The sequence below is a fragment of the Aspergillus brasiliensis genome (assembly GCF_001889945.1).
Source record: "Aspergillus brasiliensis CBS 101740 unplaced genomic scaffold ASPBRscaffold_7, whole genome shotgun sequence".
NCBI classification, from domain to species: domain Eukaryota; kingdom Fungi; phylum Ascomycota; class Eurotiomycetes; order Eurotiales; family Aspergillaceae; genus Aspergillus; species Aspergillus brasiliensis.
Window position 1 is genome coordinate 1,108,576 of NW_027137448.1, and position 21,579 is coordinate 1,130,154.

Genomic DNA, 21,579 nt, shown 5'->3' on the forward strand with positions numbered 1-21,579 from the left:
CGCTAATCTTGTCTGTTTTGGTTGATAGCTCGTATGGCATCGCTTACTCTCTTTTGGGCGGCGGGGCCTGAACAAGACCGGACTAGCTCCTTTCTGCAGCAGTCATCGTCTTCTGTTCTCTCATAGGAACCAGCCAGTAGCCTGAAAAAAAGATGACCATCACCCACGAAAGCCAGTCCCAGTTCGTGGTGACCTGGGAATTGGCATTGAAGAGATATACGGCGGCTGTGGGCAAACAACTAGATGACCCCTCACTGTCCCACCCCTCTTCAGTGGAAGAGTTGTTCAATCGACTGGACAGCCAGAACGGACATTTCAAGCAGTTCAGAGAGAACAAGAGCTCACTTTTCGACCTTCTGACATGCATATGCAATCCAATTGAACGCTTTGGGTCTATGGCTGCAAGCATTGCCTCTAACGCCTTTCCAGCCAGTAGCGTATGCTTTAGCGCCATTACCTATCTTATTGATGCTGCGAAAGATTTGTCGGCGTCTTATGATGCAGTTATAGGACTTTTTGCGACCTTAAAAGCAAGCTTATCTTTATCCTATCTGAATTAATGCCCGACGTTGTGGCTGACCCCTTGGAAATCTAGGACTTCCTCGTCCGCCTCGCCATCTACGACGATGGCCGCATGTCCGATGCCCTTCAAGCAAAGGTTGTTGATATTCTAGCTACCTTACTTGAAATCTTTGGCCAAGCGACCAAGATAGTTCGGGCTGGGTTAAGAGGCCGAATCCTCCAGTTTACCAAGAATGCCCTGCTTGGTTCTGACAAGACACTGCAGGGTCTGGTCTCCAGAATGGACCGGCTCTGCCAAACAGAACACCAATTAGTTGGAGCAGAGACCCTGAGTGAGACCAAAAAGGCCAACCTAGCTGTTGAGAATTTATCTGCTGTGCTTAATGGAGCTAGTCTCGTACTAGAAGATAACCATGGTAGGTTAGCTCAGGCTCAGGCGGATCTCCAACGTCTCGTGGAAGGTCAGAATGATCTTCGCCAGGAGGTGCATCGAGATATTAGTAGCCTGTTGGGTTCAATCAAAGGGTCAGGCGCAAAAGCTAATGGTGATTCTGATTACCTGAGGACACTCTTACAGCCGTCAGTGGCCCCTTCAGACACGCATTACACCTTCGCAAGAAAACGGTTGCCTGGGACTGGAGAATGGATTAAGGCAGAGATGGGATTTCAGGGGTGGCTCAATCAAGAGCAACCTCTACTCTGGATTAATGGCCCACCTGGTTGTGGCAAGAGCTTTCTCGCAGAATACATTATCTCGAACCTCAAGGCAAGATTTCCCCAAGGCGTCGACCAAGGCTCCGAAGCGTCTGTTGGCTACTACTTCTTCAAGGACAACGACCCACAAACGAGGGGGTTGCACCAGGCTTTACGGGACGTGGCATATCAAATTTGCCTCAACGATTCGGTATATGCAGAACACGTTGCGGCTCGTTGCAGGTCAATCAGTGATCTAGGCAGTCTTCAGAGCGCATGGATGACCCTGTTCCGTGACTACTTCATTGAAGGCGACGCAGGTAATCGGCATGCCTATGTTGTTCTAGACGGTCTGGACGAATGCATGGAGGCTGATCGGCAGAGTCTCTTGGAGTTCTTGCTTGAGCTCACAGCTGATGAAACTGCTGGTAAGTATAGAATTATCACTGACGTCTGCCCTTCGGGATTGTTGACTTGAAACTACCCATGTGCAGGCAAATCTAGGGTACAATTTGTTATGCTGGGACGACCTCACCTTTCGGCTGATGTAGCTGATGCCTTTCATGAGTCAGTCTCATCCATCTCTATAGATCGATCCAAGAATGGTGATGATATCGCTCGTTACGTAGAGCATTCTGTGAGGAGATCCAGAAACATCTCTCGTGCGCCTTCAAGCTTGCGCAAAGAAGTTATGGAATTTCTTGTCAAGAACGCACAGGGAATGTTTCTTTGGGTTGATCTAATGACACAAGAGCTGGGGCGACATAATCGAGCGAGCAGTATCAGGGAGTGCTTGCAACGACCTCCAAAGGGTCTGTATGAGGCTATGCGACGTACTCTGGAAGGCCTCAGCGCTTATTTGAAGGGCGACGAGCCCGAAGAATTGAATACCATACTGGGTTGGGTTGCGTGTGCTTCGCGTCCTCTTTCCCTTCAAGAGATCGAAGCCACGCTGACTCTGGGTTCCTCTGACCCAGAGGGTATTATCGACATCGAAAGCTTGCTCAGGTTGCAGTTTGCATCGTTCTTGGCACTTGTGCGAGATGATGGCCTGACAACCTCCGACTTGCAGGCGAAGATAGATGTCTCCCCTCTTCGAAACAATGATGATCATGATGAAGATGCGGATGACTTCGAGTTTGAAAACGATTTCAATTCCAACCCGGAAACCACGCAAGTCATGTTCTGCCATGCATCCATCGGTGATTTCTTCCGTGACGAGACTGAGAACAAGCGCTCTGCAGGCCCCGACTACGTGGCAATCGGGGTTGATATTGTTGAGTCTAGAGTCTCAACACTGAAAGCGTGTCTACAGTTGGTTTGCAACTCGATCGAATGTCCGAACCTCCAGGGTTATGCGCTTGTCTGGTGGCATAGTCATGTCAAGCCAGTCATCCCCAACATACATCGAATCGGGGAGTCTGATCGGCAGGAGATCGTAACCCTCTTGATCAAGACACTCCGTGATGAATCCGTGCTGGAGGCTTGGGTTAGTGTACAGGATGCAGATAACTTCTGGTCCTTGGATACAGTGGATCCAATTGCTAAGTTTTTGGATGACCAGCAGATTGTGGACTCTCTACCCTTGGAAATACGCGACTGGGTGTTGAGCAGTATCCAGGAGCCTGCCAAGCTGCTCGTTCCGGCTGCGGAGTGTATTGCTAAGAAATGGCTCCAGGGCTACCAATGGGACCCACGCAAATGTATGTTGACTGTATATCGGATCAGATGCCTGCTTGAAGGCAAGGCAGATGAAGGATTTCCTGATGACCCTGCTCCTTCGGTTGTGCTTGATGCGGCAGAATGGGCCAAATTTCCCAAGACAGCAGAGTGGAACCGGCGAGTTGCCGTTTGCCTGAGAGACATGTCACACTATGAGGAAGCCCAGGCTTATTTTGAAGCGGCATTAGAACTGGACAATCAGATGTGGCTCGCTAGGAGCGGTCTGGCATATCTGTACAGCCTCAGTGGGCAACATGAAAAATCCCTGCAGCTCTACAAAGAAAATGTTGAAATCTTGGAGGCCGCTTCCGAAAACCCCGAGAAAGGTGCTCAGCTCCCCCATGCTGTTGAAGGCGATGACCTTGCAGACACCTACCATTCTGTCGGCGAAGAACTCTTGTCACTCGGAGATAGAGCCAATGCTCTGGTCTATCTAGAAAAGGCTCTCCATGTCACCACAGAGGGCAAGTTTCTCTTTACATACATTCAGCTCCTTGCAGAGGAGAAGACCCCCGAAAGCCACGAGAAAATCATACAGCACCTGAAAGGACTAGACACTGCAACCGACGATAACGGTGGCACGCGCTTGACAGAGTGTCTCTCAGAGGATGCAAGACTGGTCTGGACGAGTGACTTCTACCAGGTCATCGCGTTTGCTGCCAAATCATCAAATCAGATTGAGTGGCTGGAACAGGCCTACGCAACAGCGATTGAGGTAGCCAAGAAACAGCGCAACTCAGTATTGGCCTTTGCTCTGCAAGTGTCATTGGCAGACCTCTTCATCAGTTATGATGACAAGGAATCTCGCGCTCTTGAGATCTGGCAGATGGTAATGGACTTTCCCGCCACGTTCATGCAGGATAATCTGTCGATGCTATACATACAATCGCTGGTCAGCCGGTACTATGGCGCCTATCTCTTCACCAAAGCGATCCAAGCCGGGCCGGGCACTGTAGATGCCGAACACTATATCCATACCCTGCAACGAATTGCTAAACGCAGAGTGGTTCATTCGGACCATGTCTCCGACTGGGCAGCCAACAACTTTGCCACAGCTATTCTCGGCTTGTGGTATCACCGAATCGATCAACCAGAGAAGGCTCGGGAATGCTGTCTCCCATTCGCTAAGCAGTATCTCTATGCTGATGACGATACGACAAGTACATATACCACCAGCTACGCCTTCGCAAAGCTACTACTCATGATGGGTGACGAGTCTACCGCGGTCGCTATTCTTAAGAGCGTCAGTGACCCGGAGGAAGTAGCTTGGATCTGCGAAGCCCGATGTGGAGTGTCGTCTTCGACTTGGGAGAAGGGCAATATCTGCCGGGATTGCGCGGTCGATCTGTGTGACGATTGTGTGCGGCTGGTGAAGGAGAGCAAGCCGATGAGGATCAATATCTGTAGTCCCGATCACTCATGGGCTCGGGTTCCGGAGGCGTCTGCTCCTCTGGGGCCTGACGATGTACGCGTGGATGAGGCGGTCTCGATACAGGATCTGAAGAGTAGGATTAAGAAGCAGTGGGGGTTGTGATGAGAGATATGACTTTGCTATAGATCAGTACTAGTTCTGATTACTTGGACATACATGCAAATCTTTGTTAGGTTTTTTAATATGAAGAACCTCCGAGATCGACCATATTGTAGTGATAGTATATATTAAACCCAACTACTAGTCGTACTCTTCATGGGGCAACACGAAAATGCACCAGTGTATGAACATAAGATAAAAAACCACACTGGATAGTTAGTGATCACATCTACAAGAATTTGATTCCATCCAAATAACAACTCCTTATCCTTAGTATGAATGAGTGGTCAACCCTCAATTTGAGCGAGTGACCGCCAAAATAGGTGACCGACCGAACCAACTACACACTAGTAACTAGTAGTCGACAACTACTAAATGATCCACCCGTCCATCACCCACCCCACCACTTTAAACATCATCATCCTCCCCTCCCATTAGTACCTTGATTCCTTTTCCCTACATCCATCCCTCCATCACTACTTCATTTCTTTTGACCCTCAGTATATATAATCCCATGACCCCCTGCATCATCCACAACTTTACACGTACATCCATCCCACACCCCATCCACCAAGATTTAATTCCCTCCCCTCAAAACACATTGCAACCTAATCTTTTTAATCATCCTTTGCGAAAGAACTTAAAGAAAGAAAGAAATGTCACTCCCCACCACCCCAACATACACCTTCTCCATCCCCTCCATACACGACCGCCTCCGTCTAGATTGTCGCATCTACCTACCACCGGATCTTCCTAAGCGATTGCTGCATCGCAGTTCCAGTTCCATACTGCGCGGGGCGATCATCGCGCATCCGTACGCGCCTCTGGGAGGCTGTTTTGATGATCCGGTTGTGGTGGTTGTGGGTGGGGAGGTATTAAGATCGGGGTGTGTTGTTGGGACTTTTAATTTTCGGTATGTTTATTTCTTCTATTTTTTTCCCTTCATATCTTTCTTGATGTGATACTATCTATTTCTTTATTTGGTTGTTGGGGTGTGGTGTGAGGTGATGGTTGCTAATAGGAAATCGGGTAGGGGCGCTGGTGGCTCAGAAGGACGGACTAGTTGGACGGCTAGGCCGGAGTTGGCAGATTATGTCTCTTTCTATGGCTTTATGTTGCTGTATTTGCATTTTTTGAGGGTGAGGGCAGAGGCGCAGCAGGAGAGGAAGAAAGAGGATGGGGGTAAGATAGGGGTGATTTTGGGTGGGTATTCGTATGGGTCCATGATCGCGTCGCATTTGCCTAAGCTTCATGATGTTGTGGACTTGGTGCGGTCTTCATTGCCTGAGTCCCCGTTTCATGAGATCTACCAGATTGCGGAGAAGTTGTCGCTTTGTTTGAGCTTGGGCGATGCGATGAAGCAGCCGACGTATCGTCCAGCTACCGTGGAGGAGATGATATCTGCGACGGACAGTATTAACCGGACTGTTGCTGTTTCTTATCTCCTGGTGTCGCCATTGCTGCCGCCGGTTAATCAGTTCTTGACGTTGTTCTCGAAGATGTCGCTTGATGCGAGTGCGCAGACATCGACATCAGCATCAGGGCAAGGGAGACAGGGACAGATACCTTGTCCCAAGCCAGCAGATCAGCTGTGTGCGCATGAGACATTGGCTATCTTTGGTGACGAGGATACGTTCACGTCGGCCAGTAAATTAGAGAAATGGTCAGCCGAACTGGCCCATGCACCGGGGAGTAGGTTCCAGGCAGTGGAGGTCGAGGGAGCCGGTCATTTCTGGCGAGAGACTGGAGTCGAGGCTCAGGCGAGGCAGGCTATCCGGGATTGGGTGTGTCAGATGTCGACATCTTGATAAGATGGCTGGGTTGTATTGACATGTGTGGGTGGTCAGCCTGGTTTTATCGTGTCCTACTTCGAGTCTAGATCGTGTGTGTTTGAGATACGAGAGGTTTGCGTGATAAGAGTGCCAACCAAATCGTGGATTATCTCTCCGCCTTCACATGCGGAGACAAGGATTGATGGGTTGTGAAGCATGTGAAGCGGGCGTGTGGCTCGCCTGACCGTTCCGACAGAGGAAGGTCCCCTCCATGGAAAGAGACGATTCTGACCAGCATCCATTTCGGGCATGTTTCAACTCCGTTTTCTCATGAGCCTGTATGCCCAGAGTGTCTTTGCAGCGATGAGTGACAACTTTTTGGTCTTTACTTGTCCATCGGCGAGATCACCACACCCATGACGCAAGACGTTCCGCTCTGCTGGGACTCGATATTTTGTCGCGAAACTCTCGATGAGTGAAAAAGGCAGGAAAAAACATACAGCATACGCTTATAGGGTCCAAAAAGCTTGAACCATCCATGCCACGCTTGTGAACCAAGGTCGCCATCCCAGGTCCGACTTAGTGCTGTTCTCGATCAGGCTGGATCTGACACCGGATAATAAGGCATGAGGTGGGAATCCTCTTTAAGTTTGGCTGATCTGCAGATTTTTAGCATGCAAATGGAATGAATGCAACAGGGTTGTGGGGTTATGATATCACCGCATGTACGTTATCGGCCTTGCCATCGCACATACTTTGACAATTGTACAATGGCCGATCGGAAATCTATGTCGGGGTCCACTGGATGACAGTCTGGTATTATCGATGAGGACATGGGGTGTTCATCGATGATAATAAGATGGGCGTTGGAAGGGTGGTTCTAAGCTCTTGCAGCAATAACCAGCAATAACGTTCTCTGTGAAGAATAGACAAGTAATGGCTGTATCCTTTCCCCATCCCGTGACTGGGGCGATCGGCAGCACCCGCTGGAAAGCCGGGGGACCAATCAGGCATCCGTGACAGGCTGCCTCGTGACGTCTGGGGAGAAAGAGTGGCCATTTCCTCTCTTTGGCATTCCTGGCAGAAGACCCGGCAAAAGTGAAAATGCTGCAAGGATCCGGCTGACTGACGGATGGGCTTGGCCTTGCCTCGTGCCTGACCTGCTAAAGACGCGGCACACTAACCCTTGCGGCTACATCTACCTATCTATTGCTGCTGCTACGATTTACATTCCAAACCTCGTCCACTTCCTCTTTTCCTTCCACTTCTTTATTTCTGCCTACTGAAAGGACCCTTTGAATGACCTTTCGGGTTTAATTCGCTAAGATCTCCGATTTGTCTTCCCCGGGTTAGACATCCTCTCCAATCCAAACTTAGTTTCCCCTCCATCTCCGCACCGATGCGAGCCTGATGCACTCTGAAGCCGGTCATGTCCATCCTGCATGATTCCTCGCTTGTTCGACCTCAGTGTCATGTCAAAGGCAAACCTCGCCCACCGGAGACGTCTAATAAACCCCGTCGCTCCGTTCTCAAGTCCGTTTCTCTCCCGTCGCTGTCGGCCGTTGTCAAAACCTCGTTGACATGGGCGGGAGATACGTGGGGCTCCTATGGCAGTGGCCAGTCCCAGAAAGAACGCAAACTGCGCGCTGCCGCGGATGAGCGGAAAGAGGCTTTGTATCTCAAGAAGCGCAATGTGAGTCAAAAGGAGGCTATTCGAGATCCGAATTCAGCCGGCATGGCTTTCGACTAACGTCATTCCAGGCTGTGACGTACGAAGAATGGCGAGACGCTGCGAGTGAACTGGATGAGTTGGAGAATAAATCTGCCTGGAAGCAAACGTTCGAGTGTCCCGATTATAACCCTCATCTCGTGCTCGACCGTCTCAAGCAGCTGGACGATGCCCGAATTAGCTGTGACATCAGTCGCATGTTGTTCCTCATCCGCACGTCTCTGAGCCGCGACTTGGGTAACATGAGCAACGCCTCCCTCTACAAACATGCTCATCTCGGAACCAAGGACCTTATCGATCAGTACATCGATACCGCTCTGGAAACAATACTGTCGTTGGTTGAGCTGGCGGATAAAAATCGGTGCGATGTGGTGGAGTCGAGGTATATACTGGACCAGTTGCTCGCAGCGAGACAGGCTTTCGGGCGTAGTGCGCTGCTCTTCTCCGGGGGAGCCACTTTTGGCATGAACCACATCGGAGTACTCAAGGCTCTTTGGCAAGCTAACCTTCTCCCGCGAATCATCTCCGGCGCGTCTGCAGGCAGCATTGTGTGTGCGGTTTTCTGCACTCGCACTGAGGATGAGCTGCCGGCTCTGTTAGATTCGTTTGCAGAAGGCGACTTTGCAGTTTTTGGGGAGGGAGGTGAAGATGAGAATATCCTGCAGAAGACAGCGCGGTTCTTGAAGTATGGTTCGTTTCTGGACATCTCCCATCTAGCCAAGGTGGTGAGGAGCTGGCTGGGCGATATTACCTTCCAGGAGGCATATAATCGAACGCGACGCATCCTTAACATATGCGTTTCTAGTGCTGGGATCTATGAGCTGCCCAAGTTATTGAACTACATCACTGCGCCTAATGTGCTGATCTGGTCTGCTGTGTATGATACATCCTTCCCAAACCCTGACCGTCCGCAACCTTGTATGAGCTGAAGCTGACTTCAATAGGGCTGTCTCATGTTCCGTTCCGGTTGTCTTCACGCCTTATGCCCTTATGGCTAAAGATCCTCTCACTGGAGAACCGGTGCCATGGAGCGACCTTCATAGGCAATATATTGACGGCTCTGTGGACGGTGACCTTCCTATGACTCGTCTGTCGGAGATGTTCAATGTCAACCACTTCATCGTATCGCAGGTCAATCCCCATGTTGTTCCATTCCTCCCCAAGGATGAGGGGCCGGACCCTAATCTCGAGAACACTTTCACCGCTTCTCGCTGGCTTCGGACTCTCACCTATCTTGCCAAGGATGAGGTTCTACATCGGATGACAGTCATGTCCGAGTTGGGAATCTTTCCAACGTCTTTGACCAAAACTGTCTCGATTGTGAACCAGAAATATTCCGGAGACATCAATATATATCCCGAAATTCAGTATTCTCGGATTCCCGTGATGTTACGCAATCCGACGACAGAATTTATGCTTGAGGCATGCCTAAGCGGCGAACGTGCCACATGGCCTAAGCTTGGGCGAATACGCAACCACTGCGCCATTGAATTGGCCCTGGACCTGGCCATTCAGAAAATGCGGGCTCGAGTGGCCTTTTCCCCGAGTCGCGTTCACACAAGAACAGATAGCGTTGCAGGCCACTCGCTCGGATCTCTCGACAGCAGCGGGGGGCGAGGACGCTTGTTGAATCGAAGAAGCTCATATAATCACGAAATTGAGAAGATCAAACATGCCCGGTATGATCCGGGTCGGCGGACAAGACCCATGCAACGGTCTCGCAGTGTGTTGCTATCTGAACAAACGCACAGCACCGATTCTGTAGCATCGACCAGACTGGACCAAGCAGTGCAACGACGCCGTCAAGTCAATCCGAGCCAATCTCTCAACACCGGTGATGGATTTTATAGTCCTTGTTCTGAGAGCGACGAATATAGTGAGGGATCCTGCTCTCGGAGCCGCCCTCCGCTAGAACGGCATGTTTCATGGGAACCGTCCTCATCCGACGATCCGCCTTCCGACGAGGCGGCCCCCAATGGCACCGCACAGTTACCACATCCATCCTCCCCTATACACATTGGGCGGGTAACTTCGCAACGCGGCCATGCATGGACTCCAGAAACCCCCACCACACCTGAGCCATTGTTGCCACCTTCACCTCATCACCTTCGAATGACGCCCAAGGCCTATGTCTCCCATCCTACTTCCCGTAACTTCTACAACTGACCGCATACACATTGCATGATCGCTCGAATTCAGTTGTGACGTATGTGCTGGGACACTGCGATCGACAGAGAATCTAATGAAGAGACCGTTTCCTTCGGTGTACATACTATATACTATTGACGAAGACATTTTGGTTTCGCCGGATTTACTAGTTTATTGGGCAGTTCATGTATTGGCTCATGGCAATGGGTCTAGACGGGGATTGCATGATAGAATCATACGTCAGGATTGGAGCTTTCTTTCCTTTTGGGTTGACAGGATTAGAGACCACACTTGGGCTTCAGACTTTTGTCTTTGCTTTTAGAGAGTGATTCGCTGCTGGATGCATCACTATCACAGAATAGAGTACCGCCTCAGTAATCTTGGATGACTCCTATCAGAAATGCAGTTGCTGGTGACCGAGTGCTGCAGCCTCGACGAGCTAAAACGAAAGCAAATGAAGATTAATGGCTTACAGAAAGGGTTAATTAGCTATTATGCTATTTAGCTACATAGTCCACTTCTTAAGTTTTCTTCATCATGTAACCAAATCCTGCTCTATATAGTATAGCTCCATTGTGCTATGAATGGTATAACCTACTTAAGATCTTGCACAACTGAATCCAGGTAAATACTTCACAAGATCAAGCCCCCGCATAGCTTAGTAACAGCACAGTAGCAAGCTCTCACGCTATCATCGAGTGCTGCTCCCGAAATAGATCATCACACTGAAGCACCTTCTGCCATTGGCTCCCAACCCTACTTACAGACCAGATGAAACGCCGGTTGGAGTAAAATGGGCTCCCAGCGAGGTGGAACACAGTGTGAGTGGTTTCAGAGGGGTTCCCGGGCGCGTCGCTGCTGCAAGTGACCAACTAGTGCTTCTAAATCCGTCCGCATTAACCATCATTCCCTCCTCGAAGCTGGGCGGTTAATTAGGCCGGTAAACCGAGTGATCTATATTAAGATCATAGCATCTGGTCAGCCTATCAGTGGGATTCCTTTCCCACCCGCCGGCCGATCCCTCCAGTCGAACCCTTGGCTGAAGCGCCCATCCGTCACCCCGGGCGGCTAATCCACGATGGAGACAGCCAGGATGCGGGTGATGGGCATGGCGAGTGCTTCTAAACTTGGCAACAGACAAATTATCATGCATGATGCGTTTTGATATCGATTGTGCAACAAGAAAGGTATCACCATCGTGGCCCCCTGCTCGTGCAAGGCTTTTATATGGACCATCCGCCATGTTCGAACGAGGCTGTCTCAGAGCCGGACGGGCAGCCTTGGAGAAAGCCTTACTTTCGGATCCTTTCTTACTTTCTATCGTGATATGGTCTGTGCTTGGCGAGGCTGTTGGATCTTGTTCGTTATACTCTACTAATTAACTTGACTTCCATTTTACCTTTGCTGGTCCCTCCTCCAATCACCTCGTTCTATACTCTCAGTTCCCTGGCTTTGACGTGCATCTGTCAGCACCGTCTCTGCACCTTACCCTGCCTAGTCCCCAGCTGCCAACCAACCGTTGGATGCCTGAGTCTGGGGTAGAAGCCTCCACACAAGAGTGCTTATACTCTGTCACTGTCATGTGGTATCTCCAGCTACTCTAAGGCTGAGAGTTTGTTTTCATCCATCCAATCATCTTCATCTCTATCTCTCCACCACCCACAGTATGACCAGCATAGTGAGCGGCCCCCTGGGTCGATTCCGTAAGAACGGATCCCACAAACGGCTGCATGAACGATGGGGCGACGTGGGCATCACCGTTCCCACCGAAGGGTCCTGGAACCAGCGCGATAACCCCCACCGATCATCAGACCGCCGACGACCCGCCTATGAAGTTTTGAGTGGAGGATCAGATAGTACTACTCCTGTCGACGATCCTCACGAGTCGTCCACTCAACCCAGCTCATTCTCCGTGAAGGCGCTAAACCCGCGCCGTCTCTCCATGCGCATCAGCTCCCGCTCCAAACCCACTACTACCGACTACCCTAAAGAGAACACCACCACCACCCCCACAGCAGATCGCCAAACCAAAGCAGATAGACGGGTATCTCAGTTCTCCTACCGACCCATTCAACAAGATTACCCTACGGAGATGGCTGAAAAAGCCTCTCGACAAAGTCAGCACTCTCCTCGATTCAAGTATATCCCTACTGCGCCACGGTACGCTGAGGAACTTGGATTGCCGACCTCACGTCGCTGGTCGAGTCAGCGCGATAGTGTGCAAAGTAGTTGTCCGAGTGAGGGTACGCGGCGAAGTCATCGCCGGTATCCTGACGCGGAGGAGGATTGCTATGATGACGAGTACTACGAGGAGAGGAGAGAGCGGTATTCGCGACCTTTATCTACGCGACGAGATAGAAGCAGTGTGGACTACTATAGTGCTGCTACTACTAGTAGTAGTAGTCGACGGGGCAGTCTGGCGTTGGGCCGCAGTGGAGGAACCACGGAGAAGCGGGGCCGGTCTGGAAAGAACTTGACGACGGCGATGGTCCCGGATGCAGATGATATTTATGGATGATTAGTGATTCAGTTGCTTTGTTGTGGTATGAAACGGTTCAGCGATGCATTCGTTCTATGTGTGACGGCCGTGATGTGGACTGGGACACATGTGCATATAATTATAAGGCGTTGGCGGATTTCTGAGCAAAGTTCCGTTTACATTTTGACAATGAGTCAAATCTAATGATTTTCTTATTATGACGATAAACATTGAACTATTATAACTATCTATAACTGAGTACTACTAGTAGTATTATTATTACTCTGGATTACTAACACTGACAGCGTTGCACTCATAGTCCTCCGTAGCTAAGTAACATCCTTGAACTAAACTGACGTCAACTTGACGGCCCGCCCTCACCACTACTTTGTAATTAATCCCCAAGTGTATTGTGTCCTGGGATTTCTAGAACTCGAAATAACAAACTAAAGAATACTGCATCTGCAGATAAGATAAGAAGAAAGATTAAACTCCCATCACTCGTCGGAAGGCTTCCCGGACCAGAGCGCGGCCATCAGGGCATCGCTGTCAGTGATCAGGGCATGACGCCATCCCATCCGGCCATTCCATGCAGTCCATGACGCCATGTTCACGCAGTCAACATATAATTCATATATAGATAAATACACTCCAACTTATAAAATGTTTCTTCATAGAAAGGGTGTCTGTCTGCTTGATTAATTTTCCACTAGTATTTGCCAATTGAATTTCACCATCCTCACAATGACAGCCTCGGTATTTCAGCTCAAGTGCGGGATCAAGGTATGCATCAATTATCACATTATATATTGGCAACAAATTTGCAGAAATTTACTGACACTAATTAATAGAATGATCCATGGGGTAAGACAGGCAAGGATTCGTTAGCGGGTGTTCTCTGCTCCAAAACACCTGGTACAATTGAAATAGAGAATGATCAGCATTATTCTGAGGTATGTCCCAGTACCCACCCACTCTTATCCTCATGGAAAATTGAGACTAATTAGTCCTGAACTGTAGATGTGGATGGGCACATATCCCACCGTGCCATCTAGCATCCTCGCCACGGGTGAACTGCTAAGCGAATACCTCCAAAAGCACCCCGAGGTGACCGGCGAAGGGTACAAGAAATGGGGCGCGGAGGTGCCCTTCCTCCCAAAGGTACATACATACATCCCTACTATATCCTACACCATCGCATCAGTACTGATAAATTATCTCCAGATCCTCTCCTTCCAAAAAGCCCTCCCTCTCCAAATCCACCCTGACAAAGCTCTTGCCGAAAAACTCCACAAATCCAACCCAGACAAATACTCCGACCCCAACCACAAGCCCGAAATCGCCATCGCGCTGTCCAACTTCGAGCTCTTCGTCGGGTTCAAACCCCTCCACGAGATTGAGAACCTGTTTAAACTCGCTCCTCTGCAACGCTTCCTCCCTACCGAAACCACCTCTCCTACCTTTAACGATGATCTCCTCCGCGAAATCTCCCGCATCCTACTCACCCTCCCCCCACTTCTCGTCTCCGAAACCATCTCCTCCCTGCTCACTATCCCCGAGGCCCAATTCGGCCCGAACCAGCGATACATCCCTGGACTACTCACCCGATTGAAGAAAATGTACCCAGAGACTGATAACGGTAGTCTGGTTGCCTCGATTCTCATGAACTACATGACCCTGGGACCCGGGGAAGCGGTGTGTGTGCCTGCGGATAGTATGCATGCGTACCTGACCGGGGATATTATGGAGTGTATGGCGAGGTCGGATAATGTGATTAATACGGGGTTTTGTCCCAAGGCGGAGAGTGATGATGTGGATCTGTTTACGCAGTCGTTGAGTTTCAAGCCGCATGATGTGGAGAGTGCGCTGTTGAGGCAGAAGAAGTCGGATGTCGGGAAGTGTTGGAAGACGGAGGTCTATGAGCCGCCGTTTTCGGAGTTCTCGGTGTTGGGGGTCAGGTTGGGGAAGGGGGAGAAGGAGGTGCATAGGGGCATTGGGGGAGTGAGTTTGTTGGTGGTGGTTAGGGGCAGTGGGTGGATGGGTGTGCAGGGTGAGGAGAAGAAGTTTGAGTTGAGGGAAGGGTGGGTTTATTTTGTGGGTGCTGGGGTTGAGGTCAGTTTTGAGACGGAGGGGGGGTTGTTGGTTTATAGGCCTTTTGCGGAGTAGATCATTCCTTTTCTCTCTTCCTTCTCTTTGTTTGGTGTAAGTGACTGAGTGGGAGGTTGGTATATGAACGAGGGAGAAGTATGTGTGTCTATTTTAAAGTCAAGCTAGCCCTACAGAATTTAGCTACAGATAGGGTATGCTATTTTCGTCCCCTCCCGGTCTCTCATCGCGAATAAGCGCCCTCAAAATATACTCCCCTCCAAGCGCTCAGGCACCGCGACTCCACGTCTCTCATCCAATGGATTCCCCGTTCAGACCCTTATCACAGATGCTATTTTTGGCTTGGCTTTTTGCTTGTTCGTTTCCCATCTCCACGAGTGTTGCGATGTGCCAGTTCCTGGTTTGAGTGACAGGTTCGGTGAGATTAAAATAGATGCCGAGCGGGGTGAACGGCACCTGTCCAGCGCCAGGATGATGGGATTGACTGGTGAGTCGAAGGAGTATTTTAAGTCAGGCATTTTCTCTGGTCCTGCTCGGTGGGTTCGTCTGCATTCTGTTTTGTTTCGCTTCGTTTTCTGGTGTGTGTGTGTGTGCTGTTTCATCATTGTGCTGTGTTGGTGCTTCAAGAAAGCAACGAAGCTGTCATTGTCACCCATTCTGTTGTCTACTCCACTCCACTCCACTCTCTTCCCATCCGTCACTCGCACCAGTGGAGGGAGTATGCACGATGATCCTCCCTCGTGATGGATATCCTCGACAAGACTCATCATCGTCGTCCGTGGAGTCCTCCTCGTCCGGTCGGGACCAGATGATCATTGGTGTTGTATTCGGAGGACTAGCAGTGGTCATGAGTATGTTGTGTCACTTTTCATCTATTCTTCCTTCCTTCCTGCCTGTGCCTTGAGCGTTAGGGTTCGACAGCAATCTCATCTCATCCTCTCCTGCAAGTCATCAGCGCTATCCTCCTCATCCAATACAAGAAACGAAGCAACGAACGCCGTTGTCGCCGTCAGCAGCAACGCCTCCTCGCCCATCACTTGTCACACTCCACTACCGGGTACTGTCAGTATCATCCGGACTTGGAAGGGAACAAGCCTCAGACCCCCGAATACCCTCTTGAGATCACCACATCGGTACAACAGGAGCCTGCTTCATGTCTCGAACATCACCATAATCATCCTCAGCAGAGGGTCATTGAGGATCCCCCGCCGGCGTATCAGCCCCTCCCTGTGTATGACCCGTCTCGATACCATGGGGTTGATGGCATGGTGGGCATTGCGGTACCGTATCCTGGAGTCACGGCTAGTATGTATCGGTTGTCGGGACTAGGGATAGAGCCTCAGAGGAGAGTGCCGGATAGGGACTCGAATGCGTTTAGCTTTGCTGTTGAGGAGAGATTGGATGTGCCAGCTAATAGACAGGTTGGTGCGGTTGAGGAAGGTCAGTCAGTTCAACGACCTAGACCGGTGTTGTCACGGTTGGTGACAAATTTTGGGTAGGCTGAGCTATTTGGTTTCTTTCTTCTGTCTTTGGTTCTGGTGTTTGGTGTCACGGTTGGTGGTGTTGGGTGTTAAGGTTGTTTGGGTTATGGGTTATGGCTTTGATGATAACGACGACAATGATGATGATGATTGCAGACTAAGTATGGGGGATACAGGAATTGATGGAGGAATGAAAAGAATGTGATATGAATGTCTCAGGTACGTATCTACTATGGTCTTTTCCTTTGCTGCTTGTCCTTCTCCTATTGTATCTTCTCCTTTGCCAGTCACTCTCTCTTCTCCCCTCATCCTGGGTGAGCTGAACCAGGATGGATCCCCGCTCTACCCAACCACAATCACTTTCTTCATCACCTACATAACTACCGCCAAAGTTACTGTGCTCGGCATGGTGTGATGAGCCAAGGGACATTGATGGGGGAGACTGCCAAAGAATTAAGCGTCGAAGAGCCCGAACGCGGCAAGCCACCGGGGGACCCCCTCTTCTCCCTCTCGTCTTCTCTTCTCTTCTTCCTCCTCTTCCACCACCTCCGCTTTCTTCTTTTCCAAATTACAGCGTTCCCACCATCTTCTTCCCTTCTTCCCCCCTCATGTCTCACTCTACTGCAGCTAGACAATCGCCCGGACTCGACTGCTGCACGGTGACAAGTGACAAGTGACCACACTCTGCTGGCCCTCGCGCGCCGTCTCCATCACGGCGCGTAGATAAGCTCGACGGGTGGTTCGGGCCCAACCGCGACGATCAACCGGTGATTGTCGCTGCTGCTTCCCCTCTTTTCGACCTTTAGACCCTGGCTCCCCTCGAAGCTTCTGTGCCAATCAATTCTCCGACCTCCAACACCCCCGGTTACAATACTACGTTGGAGTTGGGTGCGGCAGTCGAGCTGTCGACTTGAGGTCTGCTGCTGCTGCTACTGCTACTACGACAACTAGCGGCATTCCTCGTCACGCTCCCTCCCCCATCGTCAGGGATCTCGCCCATTCTCGTAGCCGCCGAGAGGTCCATTCATCTCCTCGAACAAGGATGGCCTTGTGTCACACCCTTTTCATACCTCCCGCAGCCGCTGGATGGACCATGCCGAGGGGGGGAATCTATCAACTACGACTGTGGTTGGATGCCGCCAACTTCCTGGACTCTGTTAGCAGCTCCCTCCGGCAGGCTGGCTGCAAGTTGTCTGCAAGTTGACTGCGCCGCTCAGCTATTCTCCCGACTTGCTCTCCCCTCTTTTACCATCTCCAGGCACGCGGACCGGTTCTGCTCCCTGCTCCAGAGGCTCTCCCATGACCAGTCACCGCGTCGGAATCGCCATCCCGCTTACAAAACAAAGGGCGATCCCCCTCCGGTTGACTGAGACTTCTCCCAGTGGCCGCGTACGCCCGGCGGGCCTCCCCACCCAGCGCGACAGAAAGACCGCTGTGATGGTGGGTGAACCACTCTGTCGGGTTCAGGATGTGTCTGGTCGCCTTCCACCGTCTGTCCCGTTCGCTGGGCTCCGATGTCCATCCCTTTCTACTCTGAAGGACTTTCCCTGAAGGAAAATTTTCAGTGTTGGTCCCTGAAAGGTTCTTTTTCTCTGCCATCCTGTGGGCGATATGCAGCCGGGTTTCGGCCGATGGATTGCAGTCTCGGTGCTCAACCCCCCCATTTTGACGCTTTTCCATGCCAGTCCCTCGGTGGCTGTCTAGCTCCCTGTTCCTATCTTACTTTCCTGTTCTAGACAGCTTCGGGACCGGGTCGTGGGGGCCTCTGGAGCAGAGCGACCCGACCTAAATCAAACCCGTAGACGGCGGGCCCTTACATTTTAAGGTACCGTGGTTGGACTTGATCCTTCTTAACCTAGTTTTCCCTCCGAGTTCTTGGGAGGGACCTGTGCGGTCGATGCTGACGCGGGCCCGGGTGCTCCAGCCTCGAGTACATTAAGAAAGGGCTCTCTTGTGACCATGACGGCTATCATCCAAAAGTTACGACGCAAGCGAAAGCTATCTTCAGAGCTGCACTCACGATGGGGGGATGTCTCCATCAGCTATCCCAATGGTGGGTCCTGGAGTCAATGGGATCAGTCTTCTACCGGTGCAATCTCAGCCTCTCCCGACCACGAGCGACGGCATGGCTCGTTGGAACTCAATCGATCCGCCACCGCGCCGCGGCTGGGCAGTTATAGCCGCATTGGGGATGTCAATGTGCGGGCGCCATCCGTGGACTCAGCCATGACGATTCCTACAGGGCATTACGATGCGCGAGTTGGGAGTCGAGCGCGAAGGAAAAACCAACAGCAGAGCCCGCCGGTCGGCCTGGCGAGGGGCTTGGATTCTCCTCGTGAATGCGATCATGTATCTTCTTCAGACGAATCCTCGGGAGACGAGGAGAACGACGTGGCCGTGCCCGCTCCTCTAAATGTCTCGCGCGACCGCAATTCAGCCGGAAAGGAAGAAGCCGACGACTATTCGCATGTATCCAAATCGCCTCCTTTGTCGGTAACATCGCGCACGCGTAGCCGGCACAGCGCTCAATGCCACACGATGGACCCTACGATATCTGGATTTGGATCGGCCGGTTCAAAGCATACCAGCTACACCTCCTCAGTGCCATCCAATCCGTCGGACGACCAGCGACCGCAGGGACACCGTCTGTCTACGCAACATGATCGAAGGTCGTCACGGCGTCCCAAGCCAGAGCCGCTGAGTCTACCGACACAACCTGAAATGGTGCCGTCATATGATGAATTGTACGGGTAACTACCGGAATCTGGGGCTGGACCCATGGGAGGCTTTCTGTTTGTTTTTGATTTTTGGGTATATCACTTGCGTGCGTGATTCATTGGGATGGCATTCATGGCCGAGCTACGCCGGTCTGGCCTATATTGTTTGGGTGGATGGGATTCTGTTAATCCAGCCGTGACAGGGCAAAAGACTTAACCTGCATGCATTGTGGCGTCTCATTCCTTTCGGGAGGCGTTTTCCTTGATTCTCTTGTTTAATTCCAATTACTTTTTTGCTTTTGGGGGGTGGATTAAATTGTTGGAAAATCCGTTCATGGCGTGATAAGTATTCCCAGCTAGTTTGTTGGCGTGTCGCCGTGGGTGACAGCGGCGGTCATCTTGACCCCAATCTATGGATTTAGTGTGTCTACGTCCCAACAGCGGCAGCACAACTCCTCTCGAAGTGCCCATTAAGTTAGGGCGATCAAGCAAGAGGGGTTGCAGGATTCATTGGCCAGCAATGCACCAAGCTGAGCAGGGATACTAATTAGTTGCTGGTGGATGTGATGGGCAAAGCAGCCGGCTGCACTGGGCCAATGCGGAGGCGCGAGCAAGCGCCGGACCCCGCGAGCAGGTCAGCGCTCGCCGCCAATCTGCGGCCATCACGACGCATCACATCCACGCCGTGCCCGCAGCGCCATGCTGCTAGCCGCCAATGAACGTGCATCCTGGCAGCGGCAGGACTTGCTGCACTGGCCGTCACAATCACCGTCACACCTCCCACAGAGACAACCCGCCTGGGCTGCCTCTGAGAGGTCCTCGAAGCGCCCAGCCTACGGCTCCTCATTGCCCGCGTTGGATCTTCCTCACCCCATCCCAGAGGCAAGCCAGTGTGCCAATCCGGAACGGAACGGTGCCTCCCCTCCTCGGCCGTCTGCTTTATCAATCCACCATGGCACCGATCCTGCCGTTTAACCGACGATCTATCTGGGTTGGGACCGGTTCACCTTCACCATTTCTACCCTCGCTGTCCCCATCGTGGCTCTCCCGGTTATTGTCCCTCCCCTGCCTCTCGCTGTGCGGTGCTCTCGACGCGGGCTCTGTCGACCGCACTGTCTCCAGCTTTCCCCTCGTTTGGCCGTAAGATAAAACGGTAGCATTTGCGAGGTTATCGTGCCGTCTGCCGACGCTCGATCCAACCCAAGCAAATACCAAGATGCTCGGCTCTTGGGGTCTAAGCCCCAGATCTACATCGAGATGGGCAGCGGCTGCCGCTGCGGCGTCGTTCCTGCTCCTCAGCCACGTCGCACCCCCGGCGACTGCGTTGTACGTGAGCGAAGGTTCCCCGTGCTGGGACGTCTGTAACGACCCCACCAACACCACCACGTCGGAGATTGTGTGTATGGACCAAGCCTACAATGATACCACGACCGGCAAGAACTTCAAGGACTGCGTCTCCTGTGCGCTCAACAGTACCTACACGGATCCGAGTGGATTGGTGACGGATGTGGATTGGGGTTTGTGTAAGTGACTGTGGTTGATGTGTTTGCCACGCTCATCTGCTCATCGGGTTAGACAACCTCCGCTATGCGTTCAGCGCCTGTGTCTACGGCTACCCGGCTGGCGTCGACAGCGTCTCGACGCCGTGCTTGGTGTCTTGTCAGGGGCTGGACAGCTCGATCGAGTTCGACTTGCTCACTCCGAACGATATCAATCTTCGCGCCTGGTGCTCCACTTCCACGTTTGCCGATAATCAGATTGAGACCTGCGAGTTCTGCTATAACTTGACCGGCACCCAAGTGCTCATGGCCAATTGTGAGTATCCTGAGCCTCTTCTGCGCGAATCTGGCTAATCCGAGGTCAATAGTCATCGAAGCCCTCCGCTATGACTGCCACTTCCCCGTTCCGTCCCAAACGGCCTTTCCGATCAGCCCGTCGTTGATCTTCGCTCAGGACCAATTACCTACCTATACTAGCGACCTGCTGGATACGTCCAGCGGCGGCGGAGGAGTGAATTACAAGCTAGCGACGCTGATCGGCCTTCCGCTCATGGGATTCGTAATTTTGCTTTTCATTTTGACGATTGGCTGTGTGCTCGGCATCAGCTGGTGGCACCGCCAAGAGCGCGAAGATGAAGAGTTGCGGCAGTGGAAGGCCATGGCGGCGGAGAACCCGTGGAGCGAGTACCCGCCGCCGGAGATGTACTCGCAGCCACAGCCGCAGCAGATCACGCAGTATGGCTCTGGGTTCCAGGTCGTGGACACGGATGGTCGCACTCATGAAGTGGGGTACTCCAAGAAGGTGATGATGAATGTGTCGGAAGACAAGGGGAAGAGTCCTTCGCAGGAGTATCCGGGGGAGTTGAAGCTGTAAGGAGGACACCGTCATTTGTCGGTAGCATAGTAAGATGATGAAGAAGTCACATGAAAGTGAGTGAAGTGGTGGATATGAATCATGTCTTTGCTGTTATTGTTCCTGTCATTGTTTTGTTTTAGTTTCATGTGCATAATGAGGCATATACCCCCTGCATTGCTAGATGCACATAATCTCTGTCGAATATGAATAAAGATGAGGATGAGTATGATTATGAATAATGAGAGAAGCAAATATCAAGTTATGAAGCAACCAAACAAGAAACTAGAAAGAGTCTCAATGGAAGGAAGTAATGTATAATAGAAT

The 21,579-nt window shown here is 51.4% G+C and overlaps 9 protein-coding genes across 9 annotated transcripts; 8 read left to right on the forward strand and 1 right to left on the reverse strand.

The window, feature by feature from the left end:
• Window positions 1-152: 152 nt before the first annotated feature.
• Window positions 153-4,471, forward strand: ASPBRDRAFT_127653 (uncharacterized protein; the record flags this gene model as incomplete). Its single annotated transcript, XM_067617992.1, has 3 exons — window positions 153-503; window positions 596-1,643; window positions 1,710-4,471. The coding sequence occupies 3 exons, from the start codon at window positions 153-155 to the stop codon at window positions 4,469-4,471; spliced, it is 4,161 nt and encodes a 1,386-aa protein (XP_067478438.1).
• Window positions 4,472-4,798: 327 nt separating this feature from the next.
• ASPBRDRAFT_605714 (uncharacterized protein) lies at window positions 4,799-6,461 on the forward strand. The gene is made up of 2 exons (XM_067628253.1): window positions 4,799-5,381; window positions 5,502-6,461. The coding sequence occupies exons 1-2, from the start codon at window positions 5,125-5,127 to the stop codon at window positions 6,274-6,276; spliced, it is 1,032 nt and encodes a 343-aa protein (XP_067478439.1). The 5' UTR covers window positions 4,799-5,124; the 3' UTR covers window positions 6,277-6,461.
• Window positions 6,462-7,484: 1,023 nt separating this feature from the next.
• ASPBRDRAFT_605717 (putative Patatin family phospholipase) lies at window positions 7,485-10,590 on the forward strand. The gene is made up of 3 exons (XM_067628254.1): window positions 7,485-7,933; window positions 8,002-8,846; window positions 8,914-10,590. The coding sequence occupies exons 1-3, from the start codon at window positions 7,670-7,672 to the stop codon at window positions 10,133-10,135; spliced, it is 2,331 nt and encodes a 776-aa protein (XP_067478440.1). The 5' UTR covers window positions 7,485-7,669; the 3' UTR covers window positions 10,136-10,590.
• Window positions 10,591-11,783: 1,193 nt separating this feature from the next.
• On the forward strand, window positions 11,784-12,635 carry ASPBRDRAFT_126637 (uncharacterized protein; the record flags this gene model as incomplete). The annotated part of the gene is made up of 1 exon (XM_067617887.1): window positions 11,784-12,635. The coding sequence occupies one exon, from the start codon at window positions 11,784-11,786 to the stop codon at window positions 12,633-12,635; it is 852 nt and encodes a 283-aa protein (XP_067478441.1).
• A 705-nt stretch (window positions 12,636-13,340) lies between these two features.
• Window positions 13,341-14,762, forward strand: ASPBRDRAFT_127322 (uncharacterized protein; the record flags this gene model as incomplete). The annotated part of the gene is made up of 3 exons (XM_067617960.1): window positions 13,341-13,379; window positions 13,448-13,549; window positions 13,617-14,762. The coding sequence occupies 3 exons, from the start codon at window positions 13,341-13,343 to the stop codon at window positions 14,760-14,762; spliced, it is 1,287 nt and encodes a 428-aa protein (XP_067478442.1).
• Window positions 14,763-15,429: 667 nt separating this feature from the next.
• ASPBRDRAFT_127103 (uncharacterized protein) lies at window positions 15,430-16,201 on the forward strand (the record flags this gene model as incomplete). The annotated part of the gene is made up of 2 exons (XM_067617937.1): window positions 15,430-15,553; window positions 15,651-16,201. 2 exons carry the CDS (start codon window positions 15,430-15,432, stop codon window positions 16,199-16,201), a joined length of 675 nt encoding a protein of 224 aa, XP_067478443.1.
• A 1,941-nt stretch (window positions 16,202-18,142) lies between these two features.
• Window positions 18,143-18,937, forward strand: ASPBRDRAFT_126751 (uncharacterized protein; the record flags this gene model as incomplete). Its single annotated transcript, XM_067617895.1, has 2 exons — window positions 18,143-18,449; window positions 18,546-18,937. The coding sequence occupies 2 exons, from the start codon at window positions 18,143-18,145 to the stop codon at window positions 18,935-18,937; spliced, it is 699 nt and encodes a 232-aa protein (XP_067478444.1).
• A 255-nt stretch (window positions 18,938-19,192) lies between these two features.
• ASPBRDRAFT_605908 (uncharacterized protein) lies at window positions 19,193-19,932 on the reverse strand. The gene has a single exon (XM_067628255.1). It carries the CDS (start codon window positions 19,745-19,747, stop codon window positions 19,448-19,450), a length of 300 nt encoding a protein of 99 aa, XP_067478445.1. The 5' UTR covers window positions 19,748-19,932; the 3' UTR covers window positions 19,193-19,447.
• Window positions 19,933-20,116: 184 nt separating this feature from the next.
• Window positions 20,117-21,273, forward strand: ASPBRDRAFT_196714 (uncharacterized protein; the record flags this gene model as incomplete). Its single annotated transcript, XM_067621018.1, has 3 exons — window positions 20,117-20,423; window positions 20,476-20,715; window positions 20,768-21,273. The coding sequence occupies 3 exons, from the start codon at window positions 20,117-20,119 to the stop codon at window positions 21,271-21,273; spliced, it is 1,053 nt and encodes a 350-aa protein (XP_067478446.1).
• Window positions 21,274-21,579: the final 306 nt, after the last annotated feature.

Coding starts and splice junctions, on each gene's coding strand:
- ASPBRDRAFT_605714 (XM_067628253.1), top strand. CDS start 5,125: ATGTCACTCCCCACCACCCCAACATACACCTTCTCCATCCCCTCCATA. Junction 5,382..5,501: donor GTTGGGACTTTTAATTTTCG/GTATGTTTATTT, acceptor GAAATCGGGTAG/GGGCGCTGGTGGCTCAGAAG.
- ASPBRDRAFT_605717 (XM_067628254.1), top strand. CDS start 7,670: ATGTCCATCCTGCATGATTCCTCGCTTGTTCGACCTCAGTGTCATGTC. Junction 7,934..8,001: donor TGTATCTCAAGAAGCGCAAT/GTGAGTCAAAAG, acceptor ACGTCATTCCAG/GCTGTGACGTACGAAGAATG. Junction 8,847..8,913: donor GTGCTGATCTGGTCTGCTGT/GTATGATACATC, acceptor TGACTTCAATAG/GGCTGTCTCATGTTCCGTTC.
- ASPBRDRAFT_605908 (XM_067628255.1), bottom strand. CDS start 19,747: ATGAGGAGCCGTAGGCTGGGCGCTTCGAGGACCTCTCAGAGGCAGCCC.